We start from the raw sequence: 26,400 nt of genomic DNA, 5'->3' as shown, positions 1-26,400 counted from the left end.
GCACATTTGGCCTCGTCATTACGACAGTGTCTTGCACCTCAATTGAAAAATCCCAGCACTGCACAGGGGTGTGAAAATCATTGGTCTCTCTAGTTGAGCTCTTTAACTGCACCATCTGGTTTTTCCAGAGGCCTCAGTGTTGTCCCGGATGAAGAAGTCATTGAAATGTACGAGGGGTCCCATGTGCCTTTGGAGCAGATGAGCGACTTTTATGGAAAGGTAACGAGCAGCACTTTATTCATTTAAAGCTGCCTTTTTCCTTCTTGAAACATGGCCTTGTCGAACTTACCTACTGCTCATATGAAATTTGAGATTGTGTGTTGAGAGAGACCAGTGTTTGCAGGGGACACCCCCAGATTCTTTCATGATTCTCCTTTCTGAAGCCCTTCCTCCACACCTGGTGAAGGCTGTTTTTACCTCCCACATACCTACCCCGTTTGCCACCCCATCTCCAGGAATGTCCCTAGTTTCTGGAGTGGACTCCAGAACAGATTGGGGCTGTCAGTGTGACAGCTACTGCTTCCCCTGGCGAATGGCTGTGAAATGCCAGAGCTGATGGCTACACAGCCACCCTGTTTACCTTTAGAGAAACCTCTGCTTTTCTAACTTTTGTGGTTCTCTTTCCACTCAGAATTTTTGCTTCTTGTCTTATTAGATGCACTCACTCACTTGCTTTGTCAAAATGAAATGGAAGATGCCCGGTCAGTTACTAAACTTAGTACAGATGGCCCCTGACTTAACAATGATTCTACTTAGAACTTTTTGACTTTACAATGGTGCAAAGCCATTGTAATTTCAATGTAAATTACAGTACTCAATAAATTATATGAGACACTCAACACCGTATAATAAAGGCTAATATAAATGAGCCTTTATAGGCTAATATAAATGTTCTGAGAATGCTTAAGATAGGCTAGGCTGAGCCATGATGTTTGGTAGGTTAGATGTATAAGTGCATCTTTTACAGTGGGTTTATCAGAATGTAACCCCATCATAAGTTGAGGAGAATCTATAGTGTAAATTGCAAGCATTCAGAGAAAAGCTCTTTTTTAAGCTCAAATATGGGCTGTGAGGGTGTGCTCCAGTTCAGGAGAGTTACGTGCGTTTTTGTGTCATTATGGGCAATAATTTGTTTGCTGACTTTCCTCTGTGCTTCCTGAAAGAGTGTGAACCGGAAGTGGGACTGGGCACAGGAAAAATCGGGAGGGGAAGGGTGATTAGACTCTCTGGGAGAAGTCAGGGCATTTCTGTCGATATCCTAGTTATACTTAGAGTGAGACATCAGCTCTGCTGTGAATGATAAGGAACAAGGGGAACATTTTACCTGTTTTTTTTTTGTTGTTTTTTGTTTTTTTAAGGCAAGGTTTTGCTCTGTTGCCCAGGCTGGAGTGCAATGGTGCCATCTCCACACTGCAACCTCCACCTCTTGGGTTCAAGCGATTCTGCTGCCTCAGCCTCCTGAGTAACTGGGATAACAGGCACGCACCACCATGCCCGGCTAATTTTTGTATTTTTTAGTAGAGATGGGGTTTCACGATGTTGTCCAGGCTGATCTTGAACTCTTGACCTCAGGTGATCCACCTGCCTTGGCCTCTCAAAGTGCTGGGATTACAGGCGTGAGCCACCACGCCTGGCCCATTTTATTATTTTTTTATTAGAACTTTCCTTTTTTGTGTTGATGATGGGAATCTCATTTAGTCACTGAGAAGTCTTCCTGCTGTTCCTGGTGCTTCATAGCTCTGCCCCTGGCATGGGCCCCTGTTTCTAAAGCACTCCTTCCTCCCTGTCTACAGAGCTCTCATGGAAACACGATGAAGCAGTTCATGGACATCTTCTCCCTGCCTGAGATGACCCTCCTGTCCTGTGTGAATGAATACTTCCTCAAGAACAACATCGACTATGAGCCTGTGCATCTGTACAAAGATGTCAAGGTTGTATCCACAGTGAGAGATCACGGTGCTGAGTCTGTTTCAGCTTTGCAGTGGGAGTCACAGAGCCTTGAACCTCCTTTCTAGGTTAGGTGTTTTAAATAGTCTCTTAGCTGGGAACTCTTATATGCGGTTTAACCTTGAACATTATAAGAAAGGTGTTGTTACATCAGGAGAATTGGAAATCAGTCAAAATTTTTGTTAAAACAAGATGGTGCTGACACTGTTATCTCGATTTTTGATCCTTTCTGACCAGAAGGCCAAGGCCAGAGCCGGTGCACTTGGCCAAAGGGATGATGGGGATGGAAGTCCGGCCTGTACCCACTCACTCCTGAGTCTGCCCAAGCAAGGCGGTGCCTCCTCCTCTTTTTTTTTTTTTGAGCAGAGTCTTGCTCTGTCACTCAGGCTGGAGTGCAGTGGTGCGATCATGGCTCACTGCAACCTCTACCTCCCAGGTTCAAGTGATTCTCCTGCCTCAGCCTCCCAAGTAGCTGGGATTACAGGCGCCTGCCACCACGCCCGGCTAATTTTTGTATTTTTAGTAGAGACGAGGTTTCACCATGTTGGCCAGGCTCGTGTGCAACTCCTAACCTCAAGTGATTGGCCCACCTCAACCTCCCAAAGTACTGGGAGTACAGGCTTGAGCCACTACACCTGGCCAGGGTGCCTCTTCATCACACAGGTTACATTCAAGCCCCCAACTGGGGGACTTGAGCCACTGTAGTTGCCCAGAGGGGATGCCTTTTTCCTTTGCCCACAAAGGTTCCATGTGGCTCTCTAAAGTCCTGCAAAAGCCATGCAAGAATCCAGTTAGGGGACGGGGGATGTAGACAAATGTAAATGTTTATGTGAACATATGTGAATACTTACTGTTGCCCATAGGTTCTTGGCAACCGTGACTTTAAGTGAAACCATGTACAACAGATCCTTGAATAACGCCAGTTTCTTCAATGTCATGTTAATGTTGACAAGGAAAAAAATTGATTTTGCTTTATGTTGTTTCACATAGAGTTGCAGTGTCTAAGAACCTACTGAAGATGTTAAGGACTTACTGTACAAATCATTTGTATTTATAAATTTATGTATTTTATATTCACATGTTTATATATTTATATATGTTCTTTAAGCTGTATGAACATTTTAGTACTAAAACATGTTTATATTATTTTATATGTATTTACATAGTTACAACATATATTCATCAATATATGTATTTAAAATATTTATATTTTTTAAAGATACATATTTACACGCTAAAATATTTTTGCTATGTATTTATAAGTAAATTTAAGTTTTGGCAGCGTGAATCCTGGGTTTTAGGAAGATAGAGGATAAATTATAGTTTCTCAATATCAGTGTGGTATTATCCAAATTGAATTTAGGTATTTAGTTTCTGTTCTCTTGTGTATACAGTTTGTCTTTAAAAATCTAAGAATCACTTGTAGCAGCCCCGTGCATTCGTAAGGCGAGATGTTGATTTGAAAGCTCAGTTTTTACTGCAAGTGTTACTACCACCAAGAACAAATACTTGTGTAGAGTTTACTAGGTCCCAGGCACTGTTCTTATGAGTGCTTTAGGCATGTTAACTTACTAAATCTTCATAATAATGCCAAAGTAGGCACTATTCTTACCATTTTACAAATACGGACATCGAGGCACAGTGAGGTTGACTTTCTTGCCCAAGGTCACACAGCTGGTAAATAGCAGAGCCTTGATTTTAAGCCAGACAGTCCATCTTGCATTTAACTACTGCCTTCTGCTGCTGGTGTGAAATTGAATCAGGCTTGTGCTGAAAGGTAATTGAAGTTGAGATTGCAGTCCAGAAGTGCTCCCTCTTAACAGAAATCTCCCAGCAACAGTCTAAGGCTTAGACACAATTTTGCCTGCAGCCCTGTCTCCTGCTACTGGCTCTAGAAAGTGTCCATAGGCCTCTAGGAATGTCACCACGTAGAGGCCCTGTGCAGTGTCACCTGCCAGTGGGACCCTTTTTTGACAATTGCCAGCTCTCATGCTGCCACACTCCTGAACCCACAGAGGGTTTAACTTAACCACCTACTCTTCCTCTCCCTGGACCACATCTCTGCCTGAGCTACAGTCTCACTGCCAGTTCGTTGCCCTACTGGTGGCACCAAAGAGAGAAGGAGAAACCTGTTAGCTGTTTATCTCTGCCTCTCATTCCGTGTTAGAGAATTTGCCATTGGGGTCTAGGGACGGAAAGGGCACAAAGATAAAAGAGCAATAACTCCCTTTGTCCAGATGGCCTGGGATCATTTGTTCACAATACTGCATATAAATTACCGTGTGTCATGTGGGACTTTATTCGGAATTATTCACAGAAATTACCTCTTCCAAACACTCTTTTGAAAATTGCATTGGAAATTGCCACCATCACCATGGAAACTTTTGCTTTCACAAGGGGCTGCCTATGAAAAAATGGACCAGAATTGGCCTTGTGTGGTGGCTCACACCTGCAATCCCAGCACTTTGGGCAGCTAAGGCAGCCGGATTACTTGAGGCCAGGAGTTCGAGACCAGCCTGACCAAAATGGTGAAACTCCGTCTCTATTAAAAACACAAAAATTAGCCTGGTGTGCTGGCGGGCACCTGTAATCCCAACTACTCTGGAGGCTGAGGCAGGAAAATCACTTGAACCCAGGAGGCAGAGGCTGTATTGAGCTGAGACAGCACCACTGCACTTCAGCCTGGGTGATATAACAAGACTCTGTCTCAAAAAAAAAAAAAAAAAAGAGAAAATGGACCAGAATTTAAATTTTGTGTAGTGCCTGGATTGTCGGACTTTCTAGGGATAGAAGTTATCATGACTGCCATTTCACATGTACTGTTACTCAGGCTATCTCAGTTGTATTTTCGCTTATTAAAAATGTATCTTTTGGCAGGATTCAATTCGAGACGTCCACATCAAAGGAATAATGTACAGAGCAATTGAAGCGGACATTGGTATGTGCTCAGCAGTATCGCAAAGAGAGTTTCAGCCTTCCGTTTCTTGTGCAACCATGCCGGCATTTTACTTTGCATTCCAGGTGCTAAGCAGGGGCTGCATGAGTGCTCTGTAAGGACCTGGCATCCTGGCATGTTAGCCGTCTCCTCTTTGTCCTGGAACTTGACATAATTCTGACTTAAAAAGAGAGGCGCTGGCAGCTATAGCCACTTAGTTGTTTCCACTTAGACCGAGGAGGCAGGGTCTTTGTGACTGATGCACCAGATGTACCCATGTTCCACTGGGCAAAACTTCTTCCTTAAGGCCTTTATTCCCTCTCCTGTGCCTAGGACAGTGCTGGACCCGTACCCCCATTTAGAAAGTACTTGCAGATTGACCAATAATCATGCTGAATCTGTGTGTGAATTTTTCTCTTGCTCTTAGAAAAGTACATCTGCTATGCTGAGCAGACCCGTGCAGTGTTGGCCAAACTGGCTGATCATGGCAAGAAGATGTTTCTCATCACCAATAGCCCCAGTAGCTTTGTGTAAGTTGCTCTGTGTTTCATTGCTAGCTTCTGGCACACTCCTTGTATCCCATTTGTTTTAGCAGTTGGAAATTGGAAAGAAAAAGTTACAAACATAGTTAATCCTTCAATGTTAGACTAACCTGGCTGACTTGTTGCCCTAGGGACAAAGGGATGAGTTATATCGTTGGGAAAGACTGGAGGGACCTGTTCGATGTGGTCATTGTTCAGGCGGAGAAGCCAAACTTCTTTAATGATAAGCGGAGGTGAGTGTTTATTTTTCTAGGGGACTAGATTTTATTCCTTTGCTGCTGTGAATATATAGATGGTGTGTCTTGGTAAAATCCAGTTGCAAAATCATAAGCATGTGAGATTATAGCTTTTGAATTTTAACCCTTCTAGCAAGTAATCACAAGGGTGACATGAGCACATAACAGACAGTTTGCATGCATCGAAATGGTTCTCAGTACAACTTGGGCTGCGTCAGACCCATGAGGTAGGCTTGAAGAAAATGATTGGCAGTGATGAAAAAGCCAAACTTATTATCACATAGTAAATTAGGTCTTCAGATGCAGACACATTGTGAAGCGTAAGAAAACAACAGCATCAACAAAACTGCCTATTGGGTAGCTCTTTAAATAGAGCTCTCATTAGTGTGTTTAAAATTGCAGTCGGATTTTGCAGAGCTTCTCTGCAACATAGGTTTTGCATCACGTGGAGTAAATCTCTATTACGTCTTAATATCTTCCTGCCACTGTAGCCCTGGGAATGGGGAAGCAGGTAAGTTTTAGGTTGTGACAGGGAGAGAGTGTGCTGTTAGTATTTAGTGGGTAGGGATCAGGGAACACTAAAATATCTTTTAACGTGTGGGACAGGCCTGTTCACTAAGAGCTGTTCTCCGCAAATGTCCATGGTGTTGAGAATCACACTGCACTGGGGTTGTAAAAAAATAACTCGTATTTATATAATAATGGGCAATTTTTGAAACACTTTTACCCCCATGTTTATTCTGTAGCTGGTAAGCAGATAGTCTTTTCCTCTCTGTTAGGTGATTTGAAGCATCAGGGTGTGGTGCCCTGCAGTTAATGCTTTAAATTCCTCTTGTCCCAGTTTTCCAAGTGTCACAGCGACTCCAGGAAGAAGCGGCAAACCAAGAACCATGTGCAGGGACTGAAAAATGCTGGGTGGGATTCAAGAAAATGAAGGAAAAACTAGAGTGTGATGAAAAACAGCTATAAACGGTGGCTTGCTGCTTTGTTAGTATTTTGTCCCACTTACCGGCGGCTGGAGTCATCCCAAAGACAGTGGCAAGGGAGTTCCTGCATGGGAGAGCCGCAAACTGTCCCATGATGGGGCTGGTTGGGATTCCAAAGAAAGAAGCACTAAACGCTAGGATGATCAGTCTAAAGCACTTAATAGAGGAACCGACTTACAGAGTGGGCTGCAGTGCATCCTCTGGCACAGGGTCCCCAACCTTTTTGGCACCGTGGACTGGTTTTGTGGAAGACAATTTTTCCACCAGGTTTGTGGGGGTAGGGTAGGGTGACGGTTTCAGGATGAAACTGTTCCACCTGAGATCTTCAGGCATTAGATTCTCATAAGGAGTGCACGACTTAGATCCCTTGCTTGTGCAGCTCACAATAGGGTTCCGCTCCTATGAGAATCTAATGGCGCACCTGATTAGCCAGGAGTTGGAGCTCAGGCGTTAATGCTCTCTCACCCACCGGATGCTCGCCTCCTGCTGTGCGGCCTGGCTCCTAACCCATGGGCCGGTTTTGGTCTGTGGTCCACGGCCCAGGGTTTGGAGACCCCTGCTGTGGCAGACAGGAGAGAAAGGGATGTTCCACCAGGAGCGGGTCAGGATGTGGAGTTTATTGAGGGTTTAAGGAATTTGGCTCCAGGCCAGGGCTAGTTTCTTCCAGTGTCTTGGGGAGCAACATAAAAACCTTTATCAGTGTCTGGGAGTGTTGAAGCACGCAGAGGAGAACGTGCACCTAGCTGGGTCAGAGTGGTCAAAGGCACTCCTCTCCTAGAGGAAGAAGAGGGGAGGTCGGGGCCCTGTAGTCACTGATATGATGCCCTCACCATTTTCTTAGTAGATTCTGGGGTGTGGTCAGAAGGGCCCTGTCTCTCTCTTCACCAGAGAGCTCCTCTGCTTTGCCGTGTTTATAAAAAGTGAGGAGGCAGGGCCCTGAACTCTGTTCCCTGGATGGAGCAGGCAGGGTGTCTCAGCCCCCTCCCCCAATATCTATTTTGTCTTTGTTCTCGAAGCCTAGGGTAAGAGCTGAATAATCCTCTGTCTGTGTTCATCCTTGTGTTATAATAATGAGAGGTCAGAAACAACCTAACAGCCCTACAGTAGGGGATGCTTAGTTAAATTTGGAATAGCCATATGAGAGGGGATTATGCAGTCATTAAAGACGATGTACTTGGCTGGGTGCAGTGGCTTATGCCTGTGATCCCAACACTTTGGGAGGCCGAGGCGGGAGGATCACAAGGTCAGGGGATTGAGACCGTCCTGGCTAACACGATGAAACCCGTTCTCTACTAAAAATACAAAAAATTAGGCGTGGTGGCGGGCACCTGTAGTCCCAGCTACTTGGGAGGCTGAGGCAGGAGAATGGCATGAACCCGGAGGCGGAGCTTGCAGTGAGCCGAGATGGCGCCACTGCACTCTAGCCTGGGCGACAGAGTGAGACTCCGTCCTCAAAAAAAAAAAAAAAAAAAAAAAAGGTGTACTTGGGCCAGGTGCCATGGCTCACACCTATAATTCCAGCACTTTGGGAGGCTGAAGCCGGGGAATTACTTGAGCCCAGGAGTTTGAGACCACCCTGGGTTACATAGGGAGACTTTGTCTCTACAAATAATTAAAAAATTAGCTGGTCACACCTGTAATCCCAGCACATTGGGAGACTGAGGTGGGCGGATCACCTGAGGTCAGGAGTTCAACATGGTGAAATCCCATCTCTACTAAAAATACAAAAATTAGCCAGTTATGGTGACATGCACCTGTAATCCCAGCTACTCAGTAGACTGAGGCAGGAGAATCGTTTGAGCCCAGGAGGCGGAGATCGCAGTGAGCCAAGATTGCACCACTGCACTCCAGCCTGGGCGACAGAGTGAGACTCTCTCAAAAAAATAAAATAAACCAGGTATGGCAGCTATTTGAGAGACTGAGGTGGGAGTGTCACCTGAGCCCAGGAGGTCGAGACTGTAGTGAGCCGCGATTGTGCCACCACACTTCATCCTGGGGAACAGAGTGAGACCCTCTCTCCAAAAAAAAAAAAAAAAAAACCAAAAAAATGAAAACGTATTTGGAAAAAAAAAAAGATGATGTATTACTGTAAAACATGATGTATTTAAGAATATGTAATCACTTGGAAAATTGCTTGAAATATTAGAGAAAAAAGGATGTCAGTGTACACAAAGTGATCTCATTTTATAGTCATGAAAGAAACATAAATTTCATGAAAAGACTGAAAGACGAACTGAAATGTTTAGTGTACAAGGTGGGTCTAGAATTCTGGGTCGTGTACCTTTTCTTTGTTGTATTTTTCTGTATTACAATTAGGTAAAAAAATTATTTTTTTTAGGGTAACACTTATTTTTACCTTAAGGCAAACAAACCCTGGGTCCTTTGGGCTAGCAGTGTGTCAGGGTGAGGAATGAGGCATTATCCTTACCTCCCAATTTCCATCATAAACTGGTGCTTCTGGTCTTCTGGTTTGTTATCTAGAGTGGCTTAATTTCAGGTATGAAGCCAGATAAATGCACTAAGGCAGTGTTTCCGTAAACTTTTCATTATAAACAGGTTTTCTGCATCGTCAGATAAATCCGGGAAATCTGGGTGAAAGGAAGTTGATTATAGCAGGGCTTTTCAGAGCCATCAATAGCTTTTTAAGAGGGACATATTTAGTGCAGGGTGTTTTCCAAATTTATATGACCTTGGAATGCTTTTTTTTGTTTGTTTTTGTTTGGTTTTGAGATGGAGTTTCTCTCTTGTTGCCTAGGCTGAAGTGCAGTGGCGCAATCTCCACTCACTGCAACCTCTGCCTCCTGGGTTCAAGCGATTCTCCTGCCTCGGCCTGTTGAGTAGCTGGGATTACAGGTGCCTGCCACCTTGCTCAGCTAATTTTTGTATTTTTAGTAGAGATGGGGTTTCATCATGTTGGCCAGGCTGATCTCGAACTCCTGACCTCAGGTGATCCACCTGCCTTGGTTTCCCAAAGTGCTGGGCTTACAAGAGTGAGCTACTGCGCCTGGCCCCAGGAATTCTTTTTTTCATGAAACACCTTTGGATACTGTGCTTCACACAGTTTGGGATGTATTGAATTAGGCCAGGGAATGTGATGGTGGAGTTTTGATTTTGGGTTTTTTTTAGGTTTTTGCAGGGAGCTACTTCCTGTGATAGTGAATAACTCTGGTATTTCATAGAGCGGACAACCTGTACTACTCCGTGTCATAATGTTTCCTGTTTCTGTTGTTAGGCCTTTCCGAAAGATGAATGAGAAAGGTGTCTTACTCTGGGATAAAATCCATAAGTTGCAGAAAGGCCAGATTTACAAGCAGGTATGTCATGACCAGCTTCTCCTTTTTGTTGCTTTGCTTCGTGGTCGGTAATAATGCTAATAGCTGATGTTCACTGTGGCTTTCTGTGTGCCTGGCACAGTTCTGAGTGATTCCCGTGAACTGACTGATTATAACTTGGTGGTAAACTTAGGTTTAAGTCAATATATTTTCAATATGCTAGCATCTAAACTAATTCAAAATTGAATGGTTTTTTTAAAACAAAATTGAAGGCATGACTTTTGTAGTGTGTAACATTTAAGATGCCAGTAGTAAACCTTGGAAATTTCTCTTTGAGGAACACTTACTCATGGCATATTATGCACTCAAATTACTAATTATTTTCTGACAATACATGTTTTGTACACAATTTTGTGGGTTTTTAAAAAAAATTTTATTGAGACAAGTTCTCACCCTGTTGCCCAGGCTGGAGTGCAGTGGCATGAACACGGTTCACTATAGCCTCAACTTTCTGAGCTCAAGTGATCCTCCCATCTCAGCCTCCTAAGTGGCTGAGATCATAGGCATGCACCACCACACCCAGCTAATTTTTAATTTTTATTTTTTGTAGAGACAGGGTCTTGCCATTTTGCCCAAGCTGGTCTTGAACTCTTGGGCTCAAGCAGTCCTCCCGCCTTGGCCTCCCAGAGTGCTGGGATTATAGGCATGAGCCGTCACACCTAGCCTGTGCACAGTTTTAATATATTTTGGTGTCATATAAGGCTTTCAAATGTTTGAATGAATTGCATTGGTGACCATTATTATGTTACGAAAGTTCATTTTTTAAAAGAATTAATGCATTCTTGGTGGGTATATAACAATCTGATGGATTTGGCAATAAGTATATTTTCTAGGCCTTGAAAAATTAGCTTTGATAAAGCCATTCTACTGCTAGGAAGTTAGCCTAAGAAAATTATTAAGATATAGCTAATACAACTTGCCTATGAGAATGTTTATCATGAAGTTGCTTACAAAATAGATAATGTAAACTGTCCAACATCAGGGAATTGGTGAAAGGAATCATGGTACTTCCCAGCTGCTATCATTACATGGTAGATTATTTATTGACATGGAAAGATGGCCCCAGTATGTTCAGTGTAGAAAGATAGTTACAAAGAGGTGTATAGAATATAAATCCTTCTTGAACAGTGCATTTGACATAGAGGACAGGTTTCCCATGAAGGAGCTTTTATCTTTATATTTTGATATTTAAGTTATAAAAACAATTTTTAAAAGTTTTAAAAAATATTTTGTACTGTGGGTTAGACAGCTCTCTAGCTGTAATATAGTAACTATAGTTTTCTTTGATTGCAGGGTAATTTATATGAATTTTTGAAGCTTACTGGATGGAGAGGATCCAGAGTGTTGTATTTTGGTGACCATATATACAGTGACCTGGCGGTGAGGAGCCCTTTTTTCCTTTGTTGGGGGACAGATGTGTTAGCCTCACTTACTAAAGAATGTATCTTTTATTTAAGAATGTACCTTTTATTTAAGAATGTATCTTATATTTAAGGTCGTCTTTATGCTTTCGTAAAACCTAGAGGTAGGCTGCATCTTTTTAATGTCTCTTTTTTTTTTTTTTTAACAGAACAGAGTTGTGAAAAAGATAAATATTTTTCGGAAATGATGGAAATAAGCAGTTCACTCAAAGAGTTTATCAAAATAATCTTTCCATTTAAATAATAATAAATAAATGCCATTGTTCTTTTTCCTTTTATCAATGCATCAAAAAACATAAATAAAATCCACCTTTGAAAGTTTGCCACCATTGGGAATATTTAAAAGAATGTGCTGTAGGTTTTCATGTATTATTAGGAGAAAGAGAAATATTCAGACTTCAAGAAACTGAACCAGTGGGCTGGGCACGGTGGCTCACACCTGTAGTCCTAGCACTTTGGGAGGCTGAGATGGGTGGATTACTTGAACTCATGAGTTTGAGACCAGCCTGGGCAACATTGTGAAACCCTGTCTCTACTAAAAATACAAAAATAATCTGGGCGTGGTAGCACACGCCTGTAATCCTAGCTACTGGGGAGGCTGAGGCAGGAGGATTGCTTGAACCTGGGAGGTGGAAACTGCAGTGATCTGAGATCATGCCATTGCACTCTAGCTTAGGGGACAGAGTGAGACCCTGTCTCAAAAAAAAAAAAAAAAAAAAAAAAAAAATTGAACCAGTGAAGGTGAGCGGGCATCCTAAGCCCCCTTAGACTCTTACATAGAACTTAGGATTCTGGCTTTAGGTGAGTAGCCAGACTGAACCTTTAAAACTGTAAATCAGACTTAAAGCTTTAAAACCTGAAAGCCTTTCTTTCTCCCTCAGAGTAAAAACCTGAGTTCCTATAGTTGCCCACTGGATTTCCCCTTCCCCAGCCCACCTCTCTGAAGACACCCTCTGCCCCTGCCCCCTCTTTTGTCTCATCTAGGTTCCCTGACTTATTGCTTCTTCACATGCCACCCTCCAGCATGTTCCTACCCTGGGGCCTTTGCACTAGCTGTTCTTCAGCCAGAATCTTTCTGTTGCCACATGTTTTCATACTTTCCCCGACCTTATCGTTGTATTAGCCTGGTCTTCCTAACTACCCTGTACAAAATGGAAACCTCCTTTCTTCCTCTCCTTTTCCTGTTATTCTGCTTGATTTTTGTCCCTTGTACTTATCCCCACCTGCCATTGTGTATTTTACGTGTTTATTGTCTGTATTTTCCACGAGGGCTGGGATTTCTCAGTGTTTTGTCCGTTGTTTTATACTCAGTATTTAGGGCCTGGCAAATAGTAGTGCTTGATAAATATTTGCCAAATGAGAAAATGACCGTTTAGTATGATGACTATATGTCTTAGATTTTCCAGGACATAGCTGATACTAAATATTCTGGCCTTTTGTCAAATATGGGGTGACAACATTTGGAATGGAAAATGTGGTCATGCATGCTTATGTTGTATGTGATCATTCCAAGTCTGAGATTCCATGGTTCTCCATAACCCAGAGGGCCTGGCACACAGAGGTCTGTGGATGAATTGAATGAAGACCTTTGGTAGCATTTAGGTCAAGCCCTTTTCTGCCCCTGACCTCATTGTTTTTTTTACAGACCATGGTTAATGATTCCAGACCTAGCGTTTCTTCAGGGGTTGTGACTCACAGCAATTATTTCCAGATCTGAAAGTTTCTTGGAATGAAATAATCGAAGGCTGGGGCCAAATTTGTTTTAATTAAATGTAATTCATTGAATTCAGCTTGGTGAATAACTAACCATTACCATCAAAAACTAATTAAATGAATGCCTCTCATGTCTGGGAAAATAATGACATAGTGTAGATTCTCTTGAGACTTGATATTGACTTTTCGTGATCTTTGTGATCAGGATTTGACCCTAAAGCATGGCTGGAGGACTGGTGCAATTATCCCAGAGTTGCGATCTGAACTGAAAATCATGAACACAGAGCAATACATTCAAACTATGACCTGGCTGCAGACCTTGACTGGGTTATTGGAACAGATGCAGGTTTGGATATATTTTTTTTCTCTTTCACTTTTTCTTTAAGCCTGAGGTTAGAAAGTTACTTCAGGTATATTCTGCTTAATTGTTATAAAATACGAGGCTTAAGTTGTTTTCAGTAGACTGCAGAATAACAACTGGGGTTCTTTTGCTTAGACAGTGTTTGTGGGGCCTGTGTAAATGTAGGTGTTTGCTCACATTCCTCTGTCAGTGAAGATCCAGTATCCTCACTTCCACACTGAAGCCTGCTAGGAGCTCTCCTGTGGGGTACTGGGATTCAGGAGACCTTGCCAGTGCTTAAGTCTGCTGGTTCTGTCTGCGCCTGCTACAGTGGGGCTTCTCCATTCTGGGCCTCAGTTTCCCCATCTGTGAAATAGAGGGGCCTATGAAGTGAACACTTCAGTCTAGGCACCATGGCTTATGGGAGAGAGTCTCAAAGCAAGAGTCAAGATGTCAAAGCAAGCAAAAGTCCAGCCTCAGTTGATTCTGAGGATAATACCTGCAATTTTCTGGCTTACTGGAGTTCCCTGGCAGTTACTTCCTTCAGTTAAGTTAGGCAGCCAGTTTTGGCTGGTAAGTGAGGATTGGCAGTTGTATCAGTCATTTCCTGGCCCATGGAAGCTGCCTCTCTTTTGTAGCTGTATCCCCTTAATTCTCCATGTGCCCCTTTCCTTTCCAGTTCCGTGAGGCACCTTGTTTTCTCCCTGGCTCCAGCTTGCCTGGGCTACAGCCGTCTCAGCATGGGTGCTGACATTTTTAGGATACGGGCACAGATGCTTGCTCTCTTGGCTATCACACCTGCAATCTGTGGCCATGGTCTATTGCCCATGCCTGCCCTCTGGCTTTGGAAATGGGTAGGGAATTGCCTTGCCTGCCCCAGCTGGCACTCTGTGTGGGAGTGGCTGAGCAGTGAGATCAGGCAAGGCTGTGAGTGGCAGGCCACATTCTGGCTCCAGGTGCATGCATTCCAGAGCATGGGGCCCTGCACGTCCCCCTGGGCCTCGTTTCCAGGATGCATTGGGCCCCATTAGTTCTTGGCTCTTCTCTGATGAGGATTTATTCTGTTTCGCTTGCTATGCTTGTCTGTGAGATGATTTACTAAAAATATGTGGCATCAATTCTGAGTTAATGTAGTTGAGAGTCTGTGCATGTCATACACTACTAATAGTTACTTTTTACATGCCAGACACTGTGCTGAGTGCTGGCTCTATACACATTGCTCATTTAATAGTCATAGCTGTTCCATTTTAGAATAAGGAAACAGTTTTTGAGAGGTTAGGTATCATTTATGTGTGAGATCATAAAATGGCAGGGCAAGGCTTGAACCAGGTCCCAAAGTCCATGCTTCAGAGCACTGCTTTCATGTGCCTTCCTGTTTAGAGGATTCGGGTATAGGCAAGGCTTGACTCCCCCTCAGTGACGTCTCTGTGACCCTGGCAGCTGGTCACATGTACAAACACAACTGCATGTAGATGGTGTCAGTACATTTTCGCTTTGGAAACAGTTTTTTTTGTTTGTTTTCCTTTTTCTGACCTGTGTAAAAAAAAAGTTGACTATTAAGGAATGTGTGGTTTAGAGAATGGAAGTGCTGAAAATATTTCTGTGGTTTGTAAAATTAATTATACGAGGTGTGGGGTGAGGGAAGGAAGAAAGGGAAATTACGATTTACATAGCCGCCCACATTTTGCAGGAGAGAAAACTTGAGACTGCGAGATAGGTCACTTTTCTGGAACCACAGTTCTTGGTTGGCGGAATCAGGCTGTGTAAAAATGTCTTAAGAACTTACTGTGTTCTGGACACTGAAACCTTTAAGTTCATTTCATTTTCACAGCAACTCTTTGAAGTAGGACCGAAACATCACTCCCGTTTTTCTGATGCAGACCCTGAGGCACAGAGGAGATAGAACTTGCTCTAGTGACGGGTGATGCTGATGTTGACACACAGGCAGCCCAACTCTAGACCCTTAACCTCCACGCCCCTATATTGCCTTGGGTTCTGGCACTTTGTACAGAGTTCTGTCAAGTTGCATTCACTAGGATATAGAGGTGTGTAGCTGCTAACTAAAAAAACATCCAAATCAATGTCCTGTCTCACTGTCACCCTCTTCCTCAGTGTTCCCCTAGAAAGTTACAAGTTTTTCCACTGAGCCTGTGGCAGATGTTTCTAGAACTCCCCCTTGGGGATTATTTTCAGAGCACGTAGCACATTATTTGGACAGTTTTCTGAGGAGAAAAATTGGTCCTCTGAGATCGGGTTTGATTTTTTCAGAGCCAGCAGAGTGTCATTTGTTTTTTTGTTTTTTGATTTTTTGAGATGGAGTCTTGCTCTGTCACCCAGGCTGGAGTGGAGTGGCGTGATCTTGGCTCACTGCAGCCTTCACCTCCCAGGTTCAAGCAATTCTCCTCTCTCAGCCTCCCAAATAGCTGGGACTACAGGCTTGTGCCACCATGCCTAGCTAATTTTGTATTTTTAGTAGAGATGGGGTTTCCCCATGTTGGCCAGGCTGGTCTCGAACTCCTGACCTCACAGGAGTCATTTGGAGCCGAGTCTAATGAATGAAATAGAAGTATATAAATATTGATTGTAATTTCATTAGCTAGCCTTGAAGTGCCTTCCAAAATGGCTGTGGTTCCTGGTGGTGGTACTGGCATTGGTAGATGCTTCTCAGGTAACTAACCAGTCAGAGGCCACATTTAGACCACGGGTCGGCAAGCTTTGTCAGAGGGCCACATGGTAAATATTTTAGGCTGTGCAGGCTCAGGTAACCAACCAGTCAGAGGCCACATTTAGACCATAGGTCAGCAAGCTTCTGCAAAGGGCCACATGGTAAATATTTTAGGCTGTGCAGGCTGTAGGCTCTGTTGCAGCCACCCACCTCTGCACTTGTAGCACAAAAGCAGCCGTGGACAATATGTGAATGAATGGTTGTAGCTGTGTCCCAACAAACTTTATTGGTGGGCACTGAAATTTGACTTTCATGTAATTTTTACGTGTTAGGAATTTTTTTTTTTTTTCCTTTTGAGGCAGTCTCACTGTTGCCCAGGCCAGAGTGCAGTGGCACGATCTCGGCTCACTGAAGCCTCTGCCTCCCAGGCTCAAGTGATTCTCATGCCTAGCCTCCTGAGTAGCTAGGATTATAGGTGTGCGCCACCACGCCCAGCTAATTTTTGTATTTTTGAAGAGACTGGGTTTCATCATGTTGGCCAGGCTGGTCTCGAACTCCTGGCCTCAAGTGATCCACCTGCCTCGGCCTCCCAAAATGCTGGGATTACAGGCTTGAACTACCACGCGTGGCCTGTCATGAAATTATTCTTCTTTTCAGTTTTTTCCCCCCAAGCATTGAAAAAGAAAAACCCATTTGTAAGCTCACAGGCTGATAGAAAAATGGGCCGGTGGCTGGACTGATGTAGGCTGTTGTACTGGCTAGATTGTAATATCTTTCTGAAACAAGGGCAGAGATATGTGGCCAATCTGCTTTGTCCCTGAAGAGCTGATTACGCCCATGAACAACCACTGGAGATGGAGATGGCTGAAGTGCCTGTATTGTGGGGCTTTGGTTAGTCTTTTCCAATGTGGACTACCCACTCTAGAGTACATGGTTTCACTTGAAAGATTAATGATAACTAATGAACACACACCGTCTTTGAAATATTTTAAAGTGGATTTCAGAACCAGAGGCTCTTGTTTTAAGGAGTTTGGCCTTGTAGGGGGACAGAACTGGAGAAGGGAGTGGGCACAGGGAGAAATCTTCTTTTTTTTAATGGGAGAAATCATTTTTGGTTTAATGGCTGATGGGAAGGATGGAAGCAAGAGGGTTGTTCCTTGAGAGAGATGATAAATGGTGGGAAAGGTTCATGTCAGGGCAGCCAGCAGGGCGCCCCAGCCAGCAGCTGGGTACTTCAGGGGAGGTAAGGCCCGAAGCGTGGCTGAGCAAAGGCGCAGAGCTCAGGGTCCCCCTCTGGGCACGCATCCCTGGCCTCCGATTCCTGGGGTCTTTCTCCTTTACATGTCCCTTCAGCAGCCTCGGGGTTCAGAGTCGAGCTGTTGAACCGAGCAGATGTGATAAACGGAAGGTTCTTGGCTCCCATGTCAAAAGCAGATGGTTTGCCCGCTTGGTATTTTCCTCCAGGTTCTAAGGTTACCCCCGTGGTCATGAATTGCAGGGAGCCGGCCTGTTCCCTGCGATCATGTGCACCTTGAATTCTGGCCTCAGTGTTTCTGTTTAGCCATAAGAACCTTGGAGAGAGACTTGTGAGATTCCATTCGTTAGATCATGGGCAGTTGGCATTTTCTTTTTGCCTTTCACCCATATTTTGGCCCACCAGAAAATGCTCTGCTTTTCCTTCTCATGGAGATGCTTTACCTTCTCGCCTTTTGCAAAAAATAATTGTTTTTTAAATTAAACAATATAATATTAAATTTAAAAGTTTATTTATAATTCTCGTGTACAAATTAAAATAATTTTTTATGTTAATTTCCAAATGTAAGCACATACTTTGACATGCTTACAGTTGGTGGGTATGTATGCTGTCTCCACTTAACTATAATGTTTGTACACATGTATATAATAAGTATAATAGGTAGCATGTACTAAGTATTTCTACATTATAGTTTGTATACCTGTATATAATAGGTGTGTAATGGATATATCATGTGCATAATGGATATATCACGTACATGTCTTATACATATGTGGATACACATGCATTATGTTTATATGTAGTCTTTACTGATAGTTTAATATAACTTCATAATAGTTCATCTTAATTTGTTAAACCACATTTCTAATGTTGGACATTTAAAACTATTTTTTATTCCTGAAGAAGGCAGGGTTTCAACTGGAAAGTCTGAAAAATGTATTATTTCATTCAGGTGCCAACCTCTGAGATGTAAAGGAATAAAATTTCTAGAAAAGCTGCTCATTAAAAAATTCTCATTACGTAATGAGTTTATTTGAAACCAAAACAGTCGTAATAATTGACTTGCGTCCTACAGGTTCACAGAGATGCTGAGTCACAGCTGGTTTTGCAGGAGTGGAAAAAGGAAAGGAAGGAGATGAGGTAAGAGCTGCCTGTATTGAATGTGGCATGTCCACCACCCTGTTCTGGCCGTGCTCAGCCCACGTCTGTTCCCCAGGGCCAGCCTGAGGCATAATGTTGAAACATCCTTTTTTAGCTCCCAGGTATGTCTGCCTCCCCCAGGATCCAGAATCGGCTACCTGCTGTTGGTGACATGTAACATTTCCTTGAGGCCAGCCATCACCCCTGTCATTCCTCCGCCCTTGCCATCGAAGGCCTTGGGAGAATGGAGCCTTTCCATCTCATTCCTCCTCCCTGCCTTCCTGACCTTCCCATCTGGGCAGCTGCTGGCCCAGTTGTTAACAATGCTGGCAGCACAATGTGGCTATTGGGGCAGTGCTGGATTTGGGCTCCGAACCCACAGTGAATTCTTAGGGCTCCCACGACCCTGGTGCTTATTTGTAACCACAGCTCTTTCAAGAATGTGCATTCTGTTAACTGATAAAGAAAGCCTGCCTGCCGTGAGAAAAGTTTGGTGGGTGTCTGTCTTAAGGGAACCCATACTGACAATCATGCTTCCCTAGGAGAATGCTTTTTGCCATTGGCATGAACTTTTCTGACTTTGTGCATGGCCTTCTCCAGCCGCTGGGCACAGCCATCTCTGAGGTTTGGCAGCAGTGGTTGTGGTGGGATTCTGGCCTCCCAGCCGTGGGCAGCCTGACTCGGGGGTTCATGTGGTGGTGTGCGTGGGTGGGTGGACGGGGCGTGGAGAGGGGACAGTGAGTCCATTCCTCAGATTCTGCAGAAGCCAAAGCTGTATTGCATTTAGTTTGTCCTCCTCCCTCTCAGGATGTTGACTGTCTGAGTCTTATTTTAACTGCTGCCAACTAACTGGTGGCTTTTATCACACAGCTGTGCAAATGATTCTATTTTTTGCTGTGTTTGTAAATGACTTATTAGCAGTCAAATAGTATTTGTTCATTTTGATGGAATACTCTGTAGGGTGCCAGCCATCAGAGAGTGCATATCCTGTGTGTGAATGATAGGGATGTTGAAATAGACATACATGCACGTAAGGATAACTGCAAGGGCTTATGGGCCGTGGACGGGGTGAACAGTCTCACTTCTGAGGAGGCCGGGAGGCATTGAAGTATGTAATGGATGGGGGAGATTTACATCACATAAAACAATCCTTAATTCCTCCATCTGAGCACTTGAGAGTTTACAACATGCTTTTATTTTGCTTACCTTACTCAGTTCTCACAATAAGCTTGTGAAACAGGGGGTCTGATCCTTTCGGTAAGGGAAGTGGAGACTCCTGAGAGCATTCTGTATTCCTCTGTGTACCATCGGGAGCAGCTGTTGCATCCTGTGTTTAGTTTGGGAGATGGGGCGTGTGTCCTTAGAGAAACGTGCAAAAGCATCTGGAGCCTTGAGACAGTTAAGGGGGAAATAGGACCAGAGTCGTTTTGATGGATGGATAGGCAGGCTGTTTTCTTTTTTTATTTTTAGATAGGGTCTCATTCTGTCACCCAGGCTGGAGTGAAGTGGCACAGTCATAGCTCACTGCAGCCTCAACCACCCGGGCTCAAGCAGTTCTCCGACTTCAGCCTCCTGAGTAGCTGGAACTACAGACATATGCCACCATGCCTGGCCAAATTTTTTGCATTTTTGTAGAGACAAGGTCTCACTATGTTGCCCATGCTGGTGGGCCAGGGCACAAGTGATCCACCTGCCATGCCTGGGCCAGACTGTTGTTTGTTTTTGTTTTTGTGAGACGGAGTCTCGTTCTGTTGCCCAGGCTGGAGTGCAGTGGCATGATCTCTGCTTACTGCACCCTCTGCCTCCCTGGTTCAAGCGATTCTTGTGCCTCAGCCTCCTGAGTAGCTGGAACTACAGGTATGCACCACCACGCCTGGCTAATTTTTATATTTTTAGTAGAGATGGGGTTTCACCATGTTGACCAGGCTGGTCTCGAACTCCTGGCCTCAAGTGATCCACCTGCCTTGGCCTCGCCAAGTGCTGGGATTATAGATGTGAGCCACCACACCTGGCTCTAGACTGTTTTCTTAATTAATATTTGGGGCTGCTCTAGGCTTTTTTCTCAAATGAGTCCTTTTTTTTTTTCTGAAAAAGAAGTGATTTTGATTTCAGTAGTTTAAAAACAAGGCTTTTTGAATCATTCTGTGTTGCTTTGCTTTTTTATTGCCCCTTCAGAGAAATGACCAAGAGTTTCTTCAACGCCCAGTTTGGAAGCCTGTTCCGCACAGACCAGAACCCAACCTACTTCCTGAGGCGCCTGTCCCGCTTCGCTGACATCTACATGGCGTCTCTGAGCTGCCTCCTGAACTATGACGTCAGCCACACTTTCTACCCCCGGAGGACTCCACTGCAGCACGAACTGCCCGCCTGGTCAGAAAGGCCCCCCACCTTCAGAACCCCTCTCCTGCAGGAGGCCCAGGCCAAGTAGCTGAGGGCAAAAGCTAGAAACTGTAACTGCCCCTGATTGGGCAGGCATGATGGGGTTGACGTCATGTGGGTCTGAGTGTTGCTTTTGGAAAAGATACAGATAAGCCTTTTGATATTTGTTTTGTACCTTATGGAGAATAATTCTCCCAATGGTTAAGACAGGAGCTAGCAGCCCGCCTCTCCAGCCTTTCCCTCCATGTAGGGCTGAAAGGCAAACTTCTCTTTGGAACTCTGATTTTGCCTTTTTGTTTACCGAGGTCCTGGAACATCAGGTTTTCTGGGATAGGTGAGACACTTGATACCATCTCTGTATTGTAGCAGGTCAGGCTTGAAACGGTTCTTGACTGCTCTATGGCACATTTCCTGAACGTGTACTGGCGGTGCACTGGGAACTGCAGGGGCACAGTGATGGGCAAAGATTAACTGCTTCCAGAAGGCTGATTTAGAGGGCTCCACAATGGCAAAACGCTCCTGTGAGTGACAGAGAGGCCCCCAGGTGTTGGCCAGTTCCCAAATCATTTGGTACTAAGGCTTTGACATTCTGGCACATTGCATCAAAGAGAACACAGCCTCCCTGGAAGGACTTAGGTGAGAAAGAACAAGAGAAGTTGCAACTCCTGGACCCTTTTGTCCTCAGTGTGTGATTCCTGTGTCCTTTCCCAGCATGGAGGAGGGCAGGAGAGAGGAGATGAGAGCTCTGGTCAAAACCTTCCAGCTAGTGGAACAGCTTTCTGAAGAGCTTTCTGCAAGAAATGAGTGGGTTAGAAGAACCAAAACATTTGTGGTAGATCTCCCAGGAGCCTGTTAAACCTGGAAACGCCACCCGAGTTGGTTTCATGTGCTCACTGGAAGAAAGAAAATGAACCAGGGAAAGGCATCTTTATAATGAAATGCTATGCCATGCCACCACCCGCTTGAATTGGAATCCTGTTAAAACATGAGATTTACCAGAAACAGTCCTTGTCTAGATGGAAACAAACAAGTTCCTGGCTTCTCTCTGATGAGTTATCAACTGAGAGGTGCTTGGATTGGCCAGGGGAGGACGAAGATGGCCACCACAACTTAGCCAGGTCCAGCCTTCTCTCAGATTTCACTCCTGCGGTGTTTGTGCGACTATTGGGGAGTTTGTATAGTTTTTTTTTTTTTTTTTTTTTTAAGATGTCTAAGATGGGAAAGGGTGAAGGACATTGAAGCTGAGAAATAGATATGACTTAGCTAACTGAGCTTTTCTCATTTCTTTCTGTTTTGTTTTGTTTTTTTGAGATGGAGTTTTGCTCTTGTTGCCCAGGCCGGAGTTCAGTAGTGCAATCTCAGCTCACTGCAACCTCTGCCTCCCGGGTTCAAGCGATTCTCCTGCCTCAGCTTCCCAAGTAGCTGGGATTACAAGCATGCACCACCACTCCCAGCTAATTTTGTATTTCTAGTAGAGATGGGGTTTCTCCATGTTGGTCAGGCTGGTCTCGAACTCCCGACCTCAGATGATCGGCCCACCTCGGCCTCCCAAAGTGCTGGGATTACAGGCGTGAGCCACCACACCTGGCCTGCTTTTCTCATTTCTTTCTAGGGGCAGTGCAAGTGGCATATATTCCTTTTGTTGGAGGGAAGAATCCTTAATTGCATCTGCATTTGTAGTATCCTTCAACGTAAAGCGCATATTTACTGCACTCTCTGAGTGCTATGGGAATGTCTGCTGTTATTAGTTATGGCGCTGCTAATACTATTTTAATTGCATATGCTATATAAATACTTCTGTTCAGATTAGCCTAATCTAGTATTGCTAAAACTCATTTTAAGCTTTAGCGGTACCATGTTATACTCTTAAATCTAAAGGATGGCAGGAACATGAGGGGAGCTTGTGGAGAGTGCTTGCTTATTCAACATTTTTATTGTGATAAATGTATGTAACCATCTATTGATGAAATGCGAGCCTGGCATTCCATGGGCTCCTTGCCAGATGGCAGAAACTTAACGAGTTACGTAGCATCGTTTGTAATGCTACTTGTTATAGTTGGAATGTACTTGTGATATTTGGCTGTATTTAACTATAATGGTGAAGGTGACCCTTTAGATCCAATAAGGCTTCTCCCCATCTTCTACATTTTGTTATGAACACAGTAAGACACAGTAGTGTGTTCTTTTTTTGGAACAGGGCAGGCATTTTGTTTATTGTTTGCTTGCTTCTAGGTGTTTCCATCATCAGGGTGTATTGGAGGCTGACACTTGATGGATGTGTGTTGTGCTCAGAACTGCTCAGTGTTGGGGTTCTAGAAGAATGTGCTGATGCTCTTGGCTTCAAGTTTCTGCCTTTGGAGAAGCAGATTGAGGAAGTAGGTGTTGTTTAAAAATAATTATTGGTTTTTATCTAATCAGATATTCATTGGTTACCTACCAGGTGCCAGTTATAGGGTGTTTTGTTTACTCAAGAATGAAGTAGAACTATTTTTAAAACCTGTTTTCATGAGTGTTTAGGTTAGGTGACCTAAGCTTTGAAGGAGAAAAACGTTTTCTGGGTGTGAATAATGAGTTTTATAATCAATTCCCATTTAGAAGAATTTCAGTCTCTCGGCCATTGAACTTGGCAGTGTTGAAATCTCCCATGTGGCAGAAGCCTGTCATCTGGGCCACCAAGGCTCACTGACTGTGTACCTTGCAGACTGTAGACCCATGTCGTGGCAGTGACGGGGCTGAGCACCGTCATTCCCATGTGAACGATGGAGGCCCATCCCAGTTTATTATTAATCCTTGTCTATACTCAGGACAGATTTTAACTTGTTGCTGTCATGACTTTTTTTTTTATTTTATTTTTTTTTGAGGCAAGGTCTCGCTCTGTTGCCCGTGCTGGAGTGCAGTGGTGCAATCTCGGCTCACTGCACCTCTGCCTCCCAGGTTCAAGCAATTTTCGTGCCTCAGCCTCCTGAGTAGCTGGGACTACTGGTACATGCCATCAGGCCCAGCCAGTTTTTGTATTTTTAGTAGAGATAGGGTTTCACCATGTTAGCCAGGCTGGTCTCAAACTCCTGGCCTCAAGTGTTCTGCCCACCTCAGCCTTCCAAAGTGCTGGGATTCCGGGTGTGAGCCACTGTGCCTGGCCTCGTCATGATTCTTTTTTTTTTTTTTTGGAGATAGAGTTTTGCTCTTGTTGCCCAGGCTGGAGTACAATGGTGCGATCTTGGCTCACTGCAACCTCCACCTCCTGGGTTCAAGCGATTCTCCTGCCTCAGCCTCCTGAGTAGCTGGGATTATAGGCACCTGCCACCACACCCACCTAATTTTTCTGTGTTTTTAGTAGAGACAGGGTTTCACCATGTTGGCCAGGCTGGTCTCAAACTCCTGACCTCGGGTGATCCACCTGCCCTGACCTCCCAAGGTGCTGGGATTACAGGTGGGAGCCACCGTGCCCAGCCTGTCATGACAGTGCAGTGTGGGATCTGGCACACTGCACTGGGCATTTTGTTCTCTGGTGTGCACATGCATGAATGCATATTGGTACAAGGGAAACGAAAATGTTTTCAACCATTTAAAAAATCATGTTGTAAAGCAAAAATAGTTTGAACATTTAAAAATTACTTTTTAATATTGCTTTGACTGATTTTCTAAGAATTATATGAACAATAATGAGTCCAGGGCAGCAGCCATCACAGATATGACTGTCCAGCAAGGCCCATAGAGGTCCCTTTGGAAGGGACTTGCACAGCTGATTTTTTTTTTCCAGTGTTGTTTTTACGGGTGAAACGTAGCTTTTGAAATACTTCAGTTGTTTGGCTTAGAGCTCCCACTTTCCCCCTAACATAGAGCCTCTCTGTTTTTTAAAACATTTTAACCTGTGGCACTATTTTCTGCTGTTCCCATTAATATCATGTAACATAAACCGCTCGCTACTGATTTGGGCCTATTACAGACTAAAATGACTAGTTGCTTTGAATGCATTGTCACTCTTAATTATTGCAAAGGAGAATTGAAAAGTAGTCTTGTGTCCTAGTTAATTTAGCTTTGGGCAAACTAAGTGGCTTTTCTTCTATCCTCTTCTCAAAAGACCTTTTAAAAGCAGCAGAGACTGGGCTAAATACTGGAACTGAATTCCACTTTTCTGCATGCTCATTTGCTGCCAAAGACCACTTGGGAACCCTTGTCTAAAATGCTCTAAGACTAAATTTGGCCAGACACAGGGTTCCTTGATTGCTCTATTCAACTAATAGAGAACCTACATTTTGCCTTCTTAATGTCGACTTTCTTTTGTACCAGGTTTTTCTTTCTTTCTTTTTTTTTTTTTTTGCCTTAGCATTTAGGAGCTTAGCTCAAAGTTCAGCTAACCTTTGATACTACTAGTGGGTTAAAGAAAGGGAAGGGAATGAAGTACCCTTAATGCAGGGTCAGTAAACTTTTCCTGTAAAGGCCAGATAGGAAGTATTTTTGGCTTTCTGGGCTGTTTGCTTTTGCTGCTACTGCTGTAGGAATGACCATGGTCATGGCTGTGTTCCAGTACAACTTGATTTACCAAGACAAGCTGTGGGCTGGATTTGGCCCTCAGGCTGTGGCTTGTTAGCTCCTGCTCTAATGGATTGTGTTGGTGGCAATGGCAAGATTCCCTTGCTGAGAATGTGCAGATGACTAACCTCATAGCTGGGATGCAGAGAGGAGAAAGTTCTGTAGGTAATAGTGCACTGTATTCCCTTCTGGGCTACTTCCTGGGCATAGTTACATGTATGGCCAGTGTGTGTACTTGAGCCATCAGGCTTGGGCACTTGTTGAATATACCTCTCATTGTATTAGTTTGTAATTGTGCTAGTGCTGAGTGCTGAGCTCAGCTGCCCAGATGACCTTTCCAGACTGAAAGACATACTCCCCTAACTGCTGGGAGTGCTGCTGGCGGGCCATTTACTTCCAGCCCTCATGGGGAGTTTCCTCTGCTGAAGAGCCCTGCCTGCCCCAGATTGCAGCCCCTTCCTGCCTGTAATCCTTACCGGCTCCATATGGGGTACAAAGGGCTGGCCTCCCCACCCCAACTTGGGAAACCCTCTGGGGCCATCCCAGCTCCAGAGCCCCTTGTGGGGTCAGTGAGACCTCACTGTGGCCACATTGCAGACCAGTGCCTCCCCCTGCCAAGCCTGTACCCAGCCCGGCTCAGCCCACAGCACTGTCCTGTGAACCTTCCTGCACGCCATTCTCCACCTCAGTATCTGCTTTTGGGGAACCCAGCCTGCGACAGTGCTTCTGTGCGTTTTCAGTCCCGCAGGTTTGAATTCTGACTTTGGAGACTCTTTTCCAATTATCTCGTGGAATGACAGATTGTGCCTGTATGATATCAGGCACAATTAATGCAAATTAGGCAGGCTTATTTATTCTAGATGTGATTTTGCTATTTATTTTAAATGTTGATTTTATGTGTTATGTGACTCTGAACTTATTGCCAAATAAAAGTTTGAATTGTATCATCTGGCTTATTGTCAGTCACCTATTTTGT

General features: G+C 44.2%; 1 protein-coding gene across 4 annotated transcripts in view; it reads left to right on the top strand.

Annotated features, from left to right (window-relative positions):
- The window catches only part of NT5DC3 (5'-nucleotidase domain containing 3), a 70,847-nt gene that overhangs the window by 43,077 nt on the left and 1,370 nt on the right, over positions 1-26,400 (top strand). For 2 of the 4 annotated variants that reach the window (XR_004176298.1, XR_635077.4), the window contains exons 5-15: positions 129-219; positions 1,794-1,931; positions 4,825-4,885; positions 5,310-5,412; positions 5,556-5,657; positions 9,879-9,960; positions 11,272-11,358; positions 13,318-13,458; positions 18,448-18,512; positions 20,688-20,936; positions 23,124-23,266. Coding sequence is in view for 2 of the 4 variants with exons in the window: in XM_009181551.4 (XP_009179815.3) it covers positions 129-219; positions 1,794-1,931; positions 4,825-4,885; positions 5,310-5,412; positions 5,556-5,657; positions 9,879-9,960; positions 11,272-11,358; positions 13,318-13,458; positions 18,448-18,512; positions 20,688-20,936; positions 23,124-23,163 (1,159 nt within the window). In the remaining 2 variants the exon portion in view is untranslated. Of the gene's footprint in view, positions 1-128; positions 220-1,793; positions 1,932-4,824; positions 4,886-5,309; positions 5,413-5,555; positions 5,658-9,878; positions 9,961-11,271; positions 11,359-13,317; positions 13,459-18,447; positions 18,513-20,687; positions 21,058-23,123; positions 23,818-26,400 lie in introns of those variants that run through there. The other 2 variants (XM_009181551.4, XM_009181552.4) reach the window with 2 other exon arrangements.

Source organism: Papio anubis, chromosome 9, assembly GCF_008728515.1.
Source record: "Papio anubis isolate 15944 chromosome 9, Panubis1.0, whole genome shotgun sequence".
NCBI lineage: Eukaryota > Metazoa > Chordata > Mammalia > Primates > Cercopithecidae > Papio > Papio anubis.
The sequence above is the reverse complement of the archived record's forward strand: the minus strand, read 5'-3'. Positions and strand labels throughout refer to the sequence as shown.